The sequence below is a fragment of the Pseudorca crassidens genome, chromosome 4 (genome assembly GCF_039906515.1).
Source record: "Pseudorca crassidens isolate mPseCra1 chromosome 4, mPseCra1.hap1, whole genome shotgun sequence".
Classification (NCBI taxonomy): Eukaryota; Metazoa; Chordata; class Mammalia; order Artiodactyla; family Delphinidae; genus Pseudorca; species Pseudorca crassidens.
In genome coordinates this window covers 151,784,201-151,799,921 of record NC_090299.1, presented here as the reverse complement: position 1 = coordinate 151,799,921, position 15,721 = coordinate 151,784,201, and the positions used below count along the sequence as shown (strand labels likewise).

General features: G+C 47.6%; 2 protein-coding genes across 7 annotated transcripts in view; one reads left to right on the top strand and one right to left on the bottom strand.

Annotated features, from left to right (window-relative positions):
- The window catches only part of FNIP2 (folliculin interacting protein 2), a 123,684-nt gene extending 113,799 nt beyond the window's left edge, over positions 1-9,885 (top strand). For 4 of the 5 annotated variants that reach the window (XM_067737048.1, XM_067737050.1, XM_067737049.1 and 1 more), the window contains 3 exons: positions 1,686-1,886; positions 5,436-5,551; positions 7,444-9,885. In XM_067737048.1, coding sequence (XP_067593149.1) covers positions 1,686-1,886; positions 5,436-5,551; positions 7,444-7,522 — 396 coding nt within the window. In that variant the 3' untranslated portion in view covers positions 7,523-9,885. The remainder of the gene's footprint in view (positions 1-1,685; positions 1,887-5,435; positions 5,552-7,443) is intronic. The other variant, XM_067737051.1, reaches the window with a different exon arrangement.
- The window catches only part of SPMIP2 (sperm microtubule inner protein 2), a 159,395-nt gene continuing 145,554 nt past the window's right edge, over positions 1,881-15,721 (bottom strand). For both annotated transcript variants that reach the window (XR_010943216.1, XM_067737059.1), the window contains one exon: positions 1,881-3,525. Coding sequence is in view for 1 of the 2 variants with exons in the window: in XM_067737059.1 (XP_067593160.1) it covers positions 3,478-3,525 (48 nt within the window). In the remaining variant the exon portion in view is untranslated. The remainder of the gene's footprint in view (positions 3,526-15,721) is intronic.

Sequence of the window (15,721 nt, the reverse complement as noted above, 5' to 3'; positions counted from 1 at the left end):
TGGGAGTATAGTTGATTTACAGTGTTGTGTTAGTTTCTGCTGTGCAGCAAAGTGAATCAGTTATACGTATACATAGATCCAATCTTTCTTAGATTCTTTTCCCATACAGATCATTACAGAGCATTGAATAGAGTTCCCTGTGCTGTAGGTACTTATTAGTTATCTGTTTTATATGTAGCAGTGTGTATATGTACCCCAATCTCCCAATGTATCCCTCCCCCCTCCCCCCCCGCCGTAACCATAAGTTTGTTTTCTACATCTGTGACTCTATTTCTGTTTTGTAAATAGGTTCATTTGTACCGTTTTTTTCTATTCCACATGTAAGCGATATCATACAATATTTGTCTTTCTCTCTCTGACTTACTTCACTCTGTATGACAATCTCTGGGTCCATCCATGTTTCTGAAAATGGCATTATTTCATTCTTTTTTTATGGCTGAGTAATATTCCATTGTATATATGTACCACATCTTCTTTATTCATTCCTCTGTCGATGGACACTTAGGTTGCTTCCATGTCCTGGCTATTGTAAATAGTGCTGCAGTGAACATCAAGGTGCATGCATCCTTTCGAATTATGGTTTTCTCTGGATATATGCCCAAGAGTGGGATTGCTGGGTCATATGGTAGCTCTGTTTTTAGTCTTTTAAGGAACCTCTGTACTGTTCTCCATAGTGGCTGTATCAATGTACATTCCCACCAACAGTGCAGCAGGGTTCCCTTTCCTCCACACCCTCTCCAGTGTTTATCGTTTGTAGACTTTTTAATGATGGCCATTCTGACCGGTGTGAGGTGATACCTCATTGTAATCTTGACTTGCATTTCTCTAATAATTAGTGATGTTGAGCGTCTTTTCACGTGCCTCTTGTAGGCCGTTTTCCTGGACTGCGTTCGTGTTCGCCCTGTTTGCCCCGTGGCACATTTCCTATGTGCTCCGTCCGTCACTGCCCGGTTACTGAGGATTTGGGATTTGAAGTATGTTCATCGGTAGCCACACTTGTGTCTTTTGGCCTCATCTTGATACACAGCTCTCTAGCCCCGTCTGATTTTGGTTGTCCTGGAGTTGGTTTATGCACGTAGCTCACGGTTTCTGAATAAATATTGCCTCGTGATTAAAGCTATACCTTTCAGGGACTGTTAAGTTACCCTGCCAAACCTTGTGATGGGAAGAATGGCAGGAGACTCCTACACCTTTTTCTGACCGTCTCCACGTTAAAAGGAGAGTGCAGAGACTTCCCTGGCGGTCCAGTAATTAAGACTCCACGCTTCCACTGCAGGGGGCCCGGGTTCCATCCCAGTTCAGGGAGCTAGGATCCCACAAGACTCGTGGGAAAAAAAGAAATAAATAAAAACAAAAAGCATAAAAGGAGAGTGCAGTCTTCCAGAAGGAAACGGGCTTTAATGTCCTGGGATGTAGGGAGATCACAGGCCTTTTTGCTTACCTCTGCATGTTTGATGACGCTTATAGTGTGCCCCCTGGGCGCAGGAAGGAAATGACTGGGTGCAGTTTTGTCAAGTTAACATTTAAACAACTATGGGATGACACCCCAGCTCGGGTCCCTGTAGGGCTCGGGGCTCCCGCCATCACCTCTGCCCCTGAGTCTGACTCCGCACAGAAAGTTCTGGACGTTCCGATGTCACCGGAAGCATGGTGAAGAGTTGACCCCGTGTGTGTCTGTCCCGCAGCACCCCGTGCTCGATGAGCCCATCGCTGAGGCCGTGTGCATCATTGCAGACACGGACAAGTGGAGCGTCCAGGTGGCCACGAGTCAGAGGAAGGCGGTAGACAGCACAAAACTCGGCCAGGACGTCCTGGTCTCAAGCCAGGTGTCCAGCTTGCTTCAGTCCATCCTCCAGCTTTACAGGCTTCACCTCCCCGCCGACTTTGTAAGTATCGTTCTCAGACCATCAGAGAAATGAGCTAAAAAAGCATTTTCCGCAGCATCGTGGTTAGAAAGTCACGAATTCCCGTGTATTGATTTTAGTCTAACTGGATGTTAGCATCAGTGAAAACAGAGCGTGTGACACAAAACCAGCACACGGGCTGGATTCAGTAGCAATAGTCCTTCTGGAGACAGCACAGAGTGACACGGTCCTTTTGAACAAGTTACGTGGAGAAACAGGTAAGGTATGGGGGCAGGGATCGAGCATAAAGGGAAATTTAAAATCCTCCTTTGGGGGACTGATTGGTTTTCCCGTCCTCAGGTCAAATACAAGCCAGCCAGCTTCCGAAGGGACTAGTTCCATCTGTTCAGAGACCATCCTCCCAAAGTTGTTATGGATAAATAGAATATCGTTCGTGTAAACACTTGAAATGCTGAAGCACCATAGCCATAGGGGATGGTGTCAACTGTTCCTTTTCGAATGGGATTTTCAAATCACTTTGATAACGTTACATTAAGTACAAACAGTAGACAGACCCCCTAAACTCCAAGAAAATGATCAGCAGCTCTCCCTGAGTCCATGGAATAAGATGCAAAACCAATTCCTGTGTGTGTGTGTCTGTGTGTCTGTGTGCAGAGAGATCTAGAGAAAATACATTTAGCAAGGAAGGGAGCAAGGTTTCCAGAGCAGAAGCGCAGCTGAAGGGCACGTACAGGGCAGAGCCCCCGAGTTGGCGGGGCTGCAGCTGGGATGAGCTCACCAGCTTTCTGGACTCCCCCTCCGTCAGCCCCAAACCAAACAGCATCTCCCTTGCAGCCTCCGGCCTCTGCAAAAGATGCAGGGCTATTGACAACCAAGTAGGAGGCTGACTATGAGCCACCTCCCTGGTTGCTCATGGAGGGTTTCCCCTGAGCTCTCGTGACCAGATCTGCAGGTGCACCACACCTCGGAAGGTCAGGACTCCTTTGTCCTTGGAGGAGGTGCTTTGAAACACTGGCTGTCACCTCAGGTGGCAGCACAGCATCACGAGGCGCCACGGGACATCATGGGGGTTGCGTCCGGGCTTTGCCGTTGGTTCGTCGGGCATCTCTTTCTCCTCTGCAAAGTGCAGGTGGTGCCTAGGCAACGGGCACGTGTGAGGATTCTCCAAGTGCTGCTTTCTACTTGTCCAAGCTCAGGCGAGATGAGATGCCCTGGCAGCCAGTGGACAGTGGTGGCCAGTCCGTGGGCTTTCAGTGGCCTGGACTCAGACCCAGGCTTCTCTGCTTCTGAATCGTGTGCCTTGTCGAAGCTGGGGCACAGCAGAACCTATCCTGTCTGGTTATAAAAATTAAGTGAGATAATTCAGGTAGAGCACTTGAAGTAGTGTTGGATGTTACACACACTCAGGAAACGGCTACTATTAGTGTAACTTAGTGAGAACCAGTTGCGTGAACAGTGTTCATGGCTTTAAAGACTGACACCACCTTTTCACTGAAACCTTTATTTGGGCTTTAAACTGTAGGCGCCCTGTTCTCAGGGGTAACACAGAAGACACCACCTGTGGCATGTTACAACCTGATGCTTGTCCTACATTTTTAGGCAGTTTTTCCTTCTAGTAGCAACTTGCATCGTGCTGATTTAGAGACCGAAGTCTGCTTTTCTGTAAGGGAAGAGAGATATTTGATTTTACAGTTTTTTACTGTTATATTTACCAAACTTTTATATTGTATTCTATAATCCATATCTCTTGCTACGTTTGATGTCTTAGTTATCCTAGCAGTAAATTACCACGGTTAATAATTCTTTTTACTTCATTTAGACATAAGTTACATATAACCACTTAATAATATGAATGACCTGACAAAATCAGGATCAAAGAACGTTTCATCTGCAGTTTAAAATTCTCCTTAAGAGTCACTCGAACGAAACACGTGATTAAAGGCCTGTTAGGACCTTCAGTACGAAAAGAGAAAGTAGGTATTTAAAATTTCAGAAGTTAAAGTTGAAGAAATCCATCTCAGAAAGGAGGGAGAGGAATCCCGAAACAGTTCAATTTCATAGTCAGGCTTTGAAAAAGCTTTCTAAGTGCTCTGATTGCAAGCCCCGTGCACATTCCACATGAACCAATGTTCTGTTTACTTCCGCACTGCAACACACAGTTTTCCTGGGGACTATGAAAACACAGTAAATTCACTATTTTAAAACATAAAGGATTCAACGTAATGTCAGTGTTCTTTTTAATATTTTACAACACTCTTACTAAAACTTTGTATTTGCTCCACAAGGAACTGACACTGAACAGGAGACCTTTCCACACTTAACTCTGTTTTCCTGGGGGAACATTTTCCCCCAGGAGAATTGGCGAAATCCTCCTTGCTTTGATTATTACTCTTACTCACTTACCAGTTGTGTTTCGGCCACACAACACGATGCACTTAAGATTTTAAGCCGAGGAAAAATGGAAAAGATTGCATCTCGAATGGATACTTTTTCCATGTCACTGATCAGCCCGGGTGGTCGAGATCAACATTTTCAAGTGCATCTGTTAATCTTTTTACCTTGAAGATAGCAGGCATAATGGTCTAGAAGAAAATCATGTCTGATGGAGTGACCCTTGCCAGCGCCATCAGGTGACTTACTGAGCTGCCTGGATCGGTCTCCCTGCCAAATGCAAAAGCATTTGCCTCTGGTGCAAGACACGAGTGACTGCTGTTCCCTAAAAACGAAGCTGGACACAGTTCCAAGGGTAGAGATGTTCTGAACAAAATTGCCCTTTCTTCATTGTTACTAGAGACCTGGTTAAAATACACTCTTGAGAGCAAAAAAAAAAAAAATGGTTCAGAATAACCTTGTTCCGGTCATTCTTCTGGGAATGAATTGCACCAAAATAATCTGAGATATAGGAAAACAACAAGAAAGGTGCTCGTTACAAAATTATGTATAATAACAAAAATGCAGATGGCTATGTGATTTTAGTAATGGTAAATTCACATTCTGAAAAATCAGTCAAAAATTATAAAAGAATTTTTAATAACATGGGAAAAAAAGTATTAGAAAGTTTTTTGAAAGAAATAAGTATACTTATAGAATGATTTTAACTATGTAGAAACAAATACTTTTTTAGAAAGACCAGAAAATATATATGAAGATCTTAACAGTCACTGGAAAAATTAAACTTTATTGTTTTACAAAAACCTATTCTTTTTTTATTTTTTTAAATTTTATATTGGAGTACAGTTGATTTACAATGTTGTGTTAATTTCAGGTGTACAGCAAAGTGATTCGGTGGTACACACACGTATCTATTCTTTTTCAGATTCTTTTCCATATAGGTTATCAGAGTACTGAGTAGAGTTCCCTGTGCTTTTCGGTAGGTCCTTGTTGATGACAAAAACCTGTTCTCATCCCTGCTCATGGTAGGGTTTGAGCTGGGTTGTAATTCTTGAAGTATAAGTTAAAGAGGTGAGATGACAGTAGCGCACTTAGAAATGGATTGAGGGAATTGTGGCTCTTAGACGTTGGCAGAGGTCCGAGTTCTCGCCCTCACCGTGAGCGTGATTGGCTTTGCAGTGCGTCATGCACCTGGAAGACAGACTACAGGAGATGTACCTGAAGAGTAAGATGCTGTCTGAGTACCTTCGTGGACACACGCGCGTGCACGTGAAGGAATTAAGTGTCGTTCTGGGGTGAGTTCTGGGGAGTGCCAGCATCCCCCTGCGGGGGGCTGTCCCCTGCGCTCTACCCACTGACCTGTCCAGCCTCTGGGGCTCCCCAGTGAACGGCATGTTTCTTGTATCTGATACTGGAGTGTCACACCCGGAAACACATGCAGACCTTGAAGCTAGTGGTGCCTCGTGAGTCTTCCCCCTGGATTATCTTATCCTTGAAAGTGAAAAGCGTAATCCTACTCCATCTGCCCATTTCTCGTCATTTCAGTAAGATGTGAGAGTCACGAGCTGTCACACGCGCGGCGGCAGCTGTGTTTTCCTTGCTTTTTCTGGAGGAGGCGGGGAAGGCCGTTCCCCTGGACTTGGGGGCCCATCTGCACGTCCTGGGGTGACCGTACTCTCCTCCCTTTTATTATGAGCCCATCAGAAGAGGAGGCGTGCATGTTATCGATAACGTATATCATTTTCCAGGGGCTTTGCCCTAACTTCTCTGGGGGAAGACATTCTGACTTGTGTTTTACTCTCTGCTTAATTTTCCACAGAGAAGTAACAAAAAGACATTGTGTAGATGAGGCATTGTCTCCCTTACCTGTGATGATGACCTCCCCCCCCCCCCGCCACTACTTTGGGGCAAGGAAATACCGTGTATAAAGCGTCAACCCTGAAATTCTCTGTTAAGCCTGCCAATCAAAGTATTATTTCAAGGCTCAGGCCTCTGCATTCCTGTTGGACTTTTCATCTTTCACACCCAGGATATGACTTATACTGTATTGTTTGGCTCTTAGCGTTTCCTGTCACTTTTTTTTTTTCTTACATCATTTAAAAAATATTCTCCCCCCCACCTTTTTTTTTTTTTTTTTTTTTTTTTTGCGGTACGCGGGCCTCTCACTGTTGTGGCCTCTCCCATTGCGGAGCACAGGCTCGAGACGCGCAGGCTCAGCGGCCATGGCTCACGGGCCCAGCCGCTCCGCGGCATGTGGGATCTTCCCAGACCGGAACAGGGACCCATGTCCCCTGCGTCGGCAGGCGGACTCTCAACCACTGCGCCACCAGGGAAGCCCAATATTCTCCCCTTTTGAGGCGTTTGCTTTTGCACTTTTTACTTAGACCTCTTCACCAGCCTCACTGTAGTCCTACCCCACACCCCATCCGGTTTCCGAGGCAGGATGTGCAGCTTTTATTTCCAGGACGCTTGCCTGGCCCCTGACTGACAGGTGCCCACCATGAGCACCCCGAGAAGGATGGTGAGGGGGGATTTACCTCCTCGTCGCCAGGCCCCTCAGCGCCTTGTTAGTGGGGGTCCCTCCAGCCCCTCCTTAGCCCCTCCCGTGGTCAGGCCAGCAGCACTAAGGTGCTGGGAGCTCCCTGTCTGCCCTGAAATGAGATCCGGAGGGAGCATTACTGGAGAAGGCATGGAAAACTCCACGAGCTCATGCCAGCTGCCTTTTTAGGTTATATTTTTAATTTTTGGTTTCGGAAATCAAGGGAGAGCATTAGGACATATTTCAAGGACCGAGACTGTCCTGACTTCTCCAGGACGCGGGGCCTTCTGCCCATGCCCACCTGTGACTGTTGGGCACGTGCTCTTTGGGGGTCTCGGGCGTGTCAGCCTTGAAGAAATCTCCGGGGTTCTGGAGACGCTGCCACCGTCATGCGTTCCCAGAGACGAACGTGAAGCCGGTGCAGACTCGGGGTGCAGGCCGGGAGGGCTGGCCGGAGGGGGACTCGCACAGAGGCCGTGCAGGGATGCGAGGAACGTAGAGTCACAGGGACAGGCTCCCGTGTCCCCACCTCGTTCACTCCGTCATCGGTTCTGGGCACTGACCGGCCAGCCCTGGGGTCCGGCGCCGGGGCCCTTCCCGTAAGTCCTGCTGCTTTAAAGCAACGTCCCCTCCTTTCTCCGCCTTCAGGATCGAGTCTAACGACCTGCCCCTGCTGACGGCTGTCGCCAGCACTCACTCTCCGTACGTCGCTCAGATACTCTTATAAGCTGACGCTCAGGACAGCTGCTCCGTGGAAGAAGGATCAGCCGCTCAGCCGAAGGAGGGAGGACAGACGGCCGCTCCCCAGGACCGCGAGGCCCGGGCAGGGCAGACGGAGCCGGTCCTGCCGCGCTGGGCCGGGCCAGGAGGTGGTGTGAGCACGTCGGGGCCCAGAAGCGGGGCTGAGACATCTCCGAGTTCCAGCGCGAGCTCCCCAAGCTGGGGAGAGGGGTCCCACCGTCCTGAGAAGACGGTCAGCGCGGGGACCCCGGGTCAGCGGCCGAGTGAAGCCCGCGCGTGCCACCCTCCGCTCCAGTGGCTGCGGCGTCACCGTCACCGTCTGGCGCAAAGCACGGGGGGCCGGGAGCTCCAGGGACCCGCTGCTTCCCCATCTTGTCCCAGTTTACCGTGTTCGAGATGCAGCCACGGGTAGGTCAGGGACAGGTCGTTGGTGCGATCAAGGCAGGAATCGGCGCGGCGTGCTCAGCCCGGCCCCGTGTGGTTCCGTGGCAGCGGCGAGCTCGGCCCGACCCCGCCCGGCTTCTCCAGACGCTTCGCAGCTCTCGGCAGCCCTTCAAGCGGGGCCGCTCACCAAAGTTGGTTCTGTAAGCTGGCGAGTGGTTCTGTGGCTGAACTCCTCCCGCGGAAGCCACCTTCCTCCTATCCTAGTTAATACAAATGACTATTTATACTTTAAAAGGCGCAGCTGTCCGGTAGGGAAGTGAAAGCTGCAAGAGTGCAGGATGACTCATGAATTGGTTTGAACGTTTGTAAACAATCCAGATATGAGCTGAATTTTTACACTATCATCTCTGTGCCTTCCAATCCCTGTGTCCTTTTCAAAACAGCTTCCCAGAACTTCACTGCCCCGTAGTGTAAAACCTGCCAAAATGAAGCACTGTTTGTTTATGAGCATCGTGTGCTTTTTACAAATCCTTACTTTTCTGTTGACGTTAACTTTAGTTTACTGACCGTCATCCAGGGTAAAGGAAAAGCCTCTTAGGTAAATGGAGGGTTGAAAGGCAGGGGGCTAACCCAGTACAGCAGAACTGTTACACCTGCGGATCTTGAGGTCGGTTCGTTACAACCAGGCTCTGATTTCCTTCTCTTTTATGAATTGATGCCGGTCCTTTCCATGTAGCCTTTGCACTTAAGAATATGAAACGACTTCCCTTTCAGGAGTTAAGATGACTTCGTATTTTCTACTTGATAAAATCCTGATCCCAAAATCCAAGTTACATTCATCTGTGTCTTTACTCTCTGACAATTGCACGCGAGTTATTTGTTTGAAAGAGGAGAGTGGCAGGACCAATGGAGAAACACAGGTGTGTTCTTCCTTTCTTAGGAATAGGTCAGAACTGCAGCCTTCCCCTCTCTTTTTTAATAAATCTTCTTTCTTTCTTTTGACTGCTCCAGGCAGCTTGTAGCATCTTCGTTCCCCGACCAGGGACTGAACTCAGGCCCTCCGCAGGGAGAGAGCACCGAGCCCTAACCCCTGGACCCCAGGGAATTCCGCCCCCCTTTTCTTTTTACGGTGTGAAATGCAGAGAGGCGTGTTGAGGCGCTTAAGATCTTGGATTTGTATCGTATGCCTTTCTCTCATAAAAGTGACGTTGTCCATTCTTCTACATTTTCTGTCTCCTCTTGCCTGATGTCTGGCACGAGACGGGTGTGCCGAGTCCTTGGCTCCGTGGCATCGTGGCGGTTGTCGTGGACCTCGCCCGTGGCCACCCTCTCCCCGTCCGTGCTGAGTGAGGCCACAGTGTCCCCTCCGCACCGGCTTCGAGCACCCGCAGTCTCGGTTCCCTTCTCCTCGCTGACACGTTCTGGGCGCTTCCCCTCCCTCCTCCCCCGACCTTCCAGGGCTTCACAGACAATAACTAGGAACAAAATCAGTGCACGTAGCGGCCGGTGAGCAGTAGACCCGGCCCGGGGGACGCTGAGCTTCAAACGGCCGATTCTAAACTCCACGCATTACAGATGCGGCCCAGCCTCTGGAAGCTGAGGAAACTGGCCTTGCCTCCGCATCTCCTGTCCCCCGCCTCTCCCGGGAGAAGGTGACGGAGAGAGAGCGCTCAGGACCCTGGGCAGCCCCGACCCTCACGGCTGCCGCCTGCACAGCAGACCAGGGATGTGTTGCTGCTCGTTCATAAACCCTCCCCTGGAGGACACCCACCTGTGCTCGCTCCTAAACTCAAGCTCCTCCCAAAAGCGGAAAAGAATCTCATGGAACTGTGTTGAGACACACACCGGACCCCACCTGGTGGCTTGGGTCTGTCTTAGCCCAAGAGGCAAGGAAGGGACCCACCCTCGCCCACCTCAAGAAAAGAAACAAAAGTTAAAAAAAAAAAAAAGTACAAATAGAGAAAACTACCTCAGTTGACAGGATTCCACCTTTAGGGTTTCTTCAACTTCGACGTCTTACCTGTTGAGTGCACCTTTTGTAGCATCTTGCTTTTCCACGCAAGCTGGGAGGCAGGACAGAGCGGTGTGTGCCCGCGTGACCGTGATGGGCCTCTCTCTAGCATGTCGCGGTTTCATTTTTCATAGACTGACGGGTGATATGAATGTAAAGACCGTTGTGTACGTTTAAACATGACAATGAAAACTTAAAATGTAGCTTCCATACTTGTGCATAATTCCAAAGTATTTTATTTTTATCAGTGTTAAATAGCTTTTTGTATAGGCTTCAATCCATTTTTCTGAAGTGTGCTGTTTTTTAATGAAAGTAACTCCAAACTTTTCACATCCCACGGAACTGCCGTTTACACATCGCAACTTTTTAAACTTTCCGTATTTTTCAAAGTTAACTTTTTTCGAGGGAGGAAAATCCCTGCCTGCTAAACGATACTAAACTGTTGTTTCGGCCCTTCTAATTAGGTCCTGAGATTTTATAAAATTCAGCCTGTAGCTTTTTAGGTTCCTCACTAGAGTTGGTTGTACATAAAAATAAAGAATATAAAGTGACCCCACGGTTCTTTTAAATATCTGGATTTTTCCACTAACACATACTTTTGAAAGTATTTTGTTCATGCATACTTTCACCAATAAACTGAAAAAGCCTTTAGCTTCTCGGTAAATGTGAACCATTTGTTTTCTCTTGTGCTTTGGGGGAGGGGACCTTTTAATATACTGTTTGCCTAAATCAAGCAGCCCCCTCTGAATGTTAATTTTTAAATGTCCATCTTTGGTGAACCGTATATCTTGAAAGCAAGATTGCAACGTGCTTAAGTTTAAGTGGTTTACAAGAGAAAATTCTGGGATTGATTTGTTACTACTGAAGTTCCATGAAGACAAATTGGTAGGACTTGATGTTTTCGATCAGTTAAATAGGTATCAATGGCAATGTATGGAAATTGTTTTCTTCAAACTTGTTCACGTATCATTTTGATCCATTCTTCTGTGGCATTTGGTGCAATAAACCTTCTGAATTTATCTTGAACATTTTCCTGGTACTGCCTGTGATTCGTTTGTTACGTTTAATCAGACTTAGACGTCTCATTTCCGGTAATTCATGCTGACACGAGCCCACTGTATATGTCAGTGACTCTCAGCGGGGCTGTCTGGGAAACGTAGGGCCTCTTTGGTGAGCACGGTGATGGGCGAGGGCTCCTGGCACAGGGTGGGCAGGGGCTGAGGGGGATAGGAGAACATCTTGTCACATGCAGGGCACCCCGGAATGAGGAGTTATCCCACCTCCTGTGCGACTCGCAAATATCCTGCTGACATTCAGGTGGGTGAAAGCCTTAGTTTATAATGATCTAAGCTGAGAATTTCATTTTGCGTTACATACAAGCACAAGGCACTTCTCTCGTGAGCTTACTACACGCTGAATTTTCCAGGAATGCCACTGTTGTGTATAAACTGCGGCAAGATTTTACTTCGGAAGGTTGAGGATTTCAGCAAGAACTGCCATCCATTTGGAAAACCCTATTACCCGCAGCTGTGCTCCTCATGACGTCTGTCACCAGCACAGCGTTCTGTATCATCTCTGCTTGTAGCGGTGGCCTTTCGTGGAGGTTCCATCCAGGAGTGAGTGTCTGCTTCGTTCATTATATTTTCTAATCTACTAGTGCCCCAATGTCTGTGTATTAAAGTATATGTTAACATAAGTTGTCAAATAGTACAACTAGGGCATTATAGTGGTTTGTTATAAGTTGTGTGTGAGGTTACTCTGTTGATGAATCTCGTGAACTTTATTTTAGGAAAATAAAGGGCGTTAGAAAATACTCGCTATGAACTGTATCACCGATACACGCGGCCGCAGGGACACACGCTGAGGTGTAACTTTTGTAGCTACATGAGCCCATACCGAATCCTGTTGTTTGCAGACTACGCGAAGGAGTAATATTAGGTATTGCTAAATCCTTTTTGGATTAAAGGTAAATTTCAAGTGTTTTTCACATTCCCTTTAAAACCACGCCTTTGAGAAAGCCCTGACACACACATACACACCACATTGCTCCTTGCTTCTGTTGGATGCCTGATATACGTCACCTCATTTGATCCTCACACCTGGATGAGGTGGGTAGTATGATAGCTAATCTTATGTGTCACCTTGGTTAGGCCACGGTACCCAGATACCTGGCCTAACGCCCGTGTGATGTTGCCGTGAAGGCTTTTTAGAGGACAGCAACACAGAGGAGTCGGCTTTGAGCAAAGCAGGTTACCCTCCGTACGGTGGGGCGTCTCCCCGGTCAGTTGAAGGACTTCAGAGAAAACAGACTGAGATCCCCTGAAGAAGAGGGAATTCGGCCTCCCCACGGCCTCCGCACTCTTGCCTGGGTCTCCAGCCTGCTGGCCTATGTGCAGATTTGGGGTCTGCCAGCCTCCCCAATCATGTGAGCCAATTCCTGAAGAGAAAGCTATCCATCTGTCTGTCGCTGTGCATCTGTCCATCCATCCACCACCCATCCATCCATGCATTTGTCCCTTCATTCATTCATGTCTACCTCTACATCAATCCACCCACCCATCCATTTGTCCCTTTATCCATTTCATCTATCTCTCCATCCATCCATCCATCCATCTGTCCCTTTACCCATCCATTTGTCCCTTTATCCATTCATCTATCTATCTGTCTGTCTTTCCATCCATCCATCCATCCATTCTGTCGGTTCTGTTTCCCTGGAGAACCCTGACTAACATAGGTACTTAAGATATCGGTCCAGTGACATCCATGAGGACCCAACAAAGCAGTTGGGAGTCAGAATATTGTCACACCAGGTTATTGGAGGTTGACTTTGAAGCAAAGATCTTTAACATAGAGAGAGTACAGACTTCATAGTTTCTGCTTAGATAAGTCACATAGTCTCTGAACATGGGATGCAAAGGGGGTGCTGGAGAACAGGAAGAGCCTAAATTAGGACAACCTCTGAGACAACAGAGGAGGAGGTACCAGCTCATTCGTGGTGGGAGAGAGGAGATTAATCCCCACTGCTGTGCCTTGCCCTCTGTGTTCTTGGGGACCTCAGGCCAGCAGTCATCATCCCTTTCTCTCACCTTCAAGCACTCAGTCTACCAACCTTCCTCCTAGGCCCCTGCCTCCACCCCTCACCTCACAAGGTCATGTCTGTCAGCCTCCCCTGGCTCCTCCCATGGTTACTGAGGTCTTTCCCCACATCCAGTCGGGACCCAGAGCTGCTGAACTTGCACTCTTTGGGTGCCGAGTGCATCACCTGCTCTCCTTGCTCTTTCCTTCTTGCAGTCCTTCCTCACTCTCACCCGAGTTACCAAAATGCCCTCCAAACTCACCTCCCTTTTGTAGCAGCACTTCTCACCAATCTTCCTCCAGGCTGATGTCTAACCAACCTTCCCAAAATGAAAGTTTAATCCTGTCACTTTTGTTTAAAAGTTGGCCCTCGGCACCTGAGCCCCCTCCTCTGGCCTCAGCACCGGACGCCCACCTCTGCAGGCTGCTGGTTACCTAAAGGCGCGAGCTGATCACTGCCTGCGCCCTGTCAGTCCTTCGTCCTGGTTTCCCACTCCCTTTTGCTCCATCAAGGCCCCCCCCGTCCTGGCTCAAAATGCAGCTCGGGGCAAATCCGCCAGCGCCTTGCTACTCGGCATCCCTGGATCGACCAGAGCTGCCTCACCCGGGAGCTTGACGGATGTGCAGAATCTCAAACCCTGTCCCAGACCGACTGAACCAGGATCTCACCTTAATACGATCCCCAGATGACACATATGCACACTAAAACCTTGAGAATCACTACTCCCACACCCAGTGTGAGTGAGTGGGTGAGGGAAAGAACATATCAATTACTGAGATTATGTCCATGTTTTGGAAGCAAGGGGGGCAATGAAGATATCTGCAAGCAAAGAAATGAAATAGAAACGGATCACGATGTTGAAACTGTCTCACATGCACATAAATTTCACAACACTTAAGTAGCTATTATTTATGTGGAGAAAAAAGGTCAACCAAAAGAAGGGAGAACAAATGTAATAGAAGATAGAACTTCAGAGACATTTTGTGACTTAAAGGAAGAAATTTGGGGAAATGTAGAAAAACAGTTTAGAAATTTGCCCAACTGATTTCCAAAAACATTTCTAAGAGCATTTTGGGTAATGTATACAAGAATTATACATACTGTTAAATACCATAAATTGCACTTCTAGAAAGTTTTAGAAACTTTTAGAAATTAATCTCTAAACTTAGGTTTATAAGAATAAATCCAAACTCAACAACGTGAATATAAAATATCCCCATTTTCAACTATCTATGTTGATGAGAAAGCATTGCGATATTGTGGGTTGGTTTATGTGTTTAAAATTTTCCCCAACCCCCCCAATACCATTGGCAAAGTTTTGTTTTTCCAAGGCTGCTTCCAGTGCATGGTTCTGATTCTCGCAGCATGAGGACGGCATTTGGGCTGCATCTCAGGTGAGTACAGTAACAGCCACGCATAGGTGGCCGGTGTGACGCTCATGCTGGAAGCTTGAATTTATCATTTGCTCCGAGTTATCTTCCCCGAAGAGAATTTATGTAAAGTAGGGGGGAGGGCTTGAGTACTTAGTGAAGTGTCAGCCACGAGAACCCTGTGGGATGATCCAAAGGATGGACTTGGGGAACAAGTTTCTAAGGTATCTCTGGAATTAGAAAGCCGGTGCACGGGTGCGGCGCGCTGCGGGGCGGCCGACGCAGGCAGAAGCGGGCGTCGCGGGGAGCGGGCAGCGGGACTGGCTGCTGCGGCACTCGCGTGGCAGGGGGTTGCTAGGCTTCGGTCGCGCGCCCCGCCCTCGCACTCCCTCACCGGCCGGTACGTGCTCGCGCGAGGCTGCCGTGCGGCGCTAGAGCTCCTCGGTTTAAAAAAAAAAAAGAAAGAAAAGAAAGCCTAAGCTGATAAAAAAGTTTATTTTGAATGATACAGTATTTTGTTTATCTCTGAAAGGGAAGAGGTGTAACCAAGTGATCAGTTACCCCCACCAATGATGAGTTAAACTCACGTCAAGTGCCTCTTTGATGGGATACCCTGAGGATGACACGGCATCACTCACCTTGGGATTCCTGCCCAAAACACATCACCCGAGGAAATAGCAGGTAAGCCTGAATTAAGAGGTATTCTACAGAACTGGTCTGAATTGTTCAAGAATGTCAGTGTCATGAAAGACCAGGACTGAGGAGCTGTTCCTAATTAAAGGAGACTAGTGAGGTTTGAGGACTAAACGTAATACCTGGTCCTGGATAGGATCCTGGATCAGGGAAAATGACAAAGGACATCGTTGGGTCAATTAATAAAATTTGCTTATAAACTATAGATAAGGTAATATTGTATCAGTGCTAAATTTCCTGGATCTTATCATTGTACCATGGTTAGGTGCGAGAACGTCCTTGTTCTTAGGCAATGCACCATGAATATTTAGGGGTAAAGCAAAACCACGCCTGCAACTTACCTTCAAATGGTTCAGTAAAAACCAGTGTGTGTCTGTGTGTGTGTGCACGCGCGCATGCACACGCGCATGTGTGTGTGTGTGTGTAGAAAGAACGCATTAGGATAAAATGAACAACTGATGATTCTGAGTGAGGAGTCTATCAGTTCACTTAGTACTGTTCTTGTGCTCCTGTAAATTTGAAATCATTTCAGAATCAGCCTTTTAACAGATTTTTTTTAATGCACAAAGACATCTCAATTGGATTTAGTGAATGATAGATAGTAGGAGGAATTTGGGACGGTTTAATCCATGATCTCTCTGATCCTACACA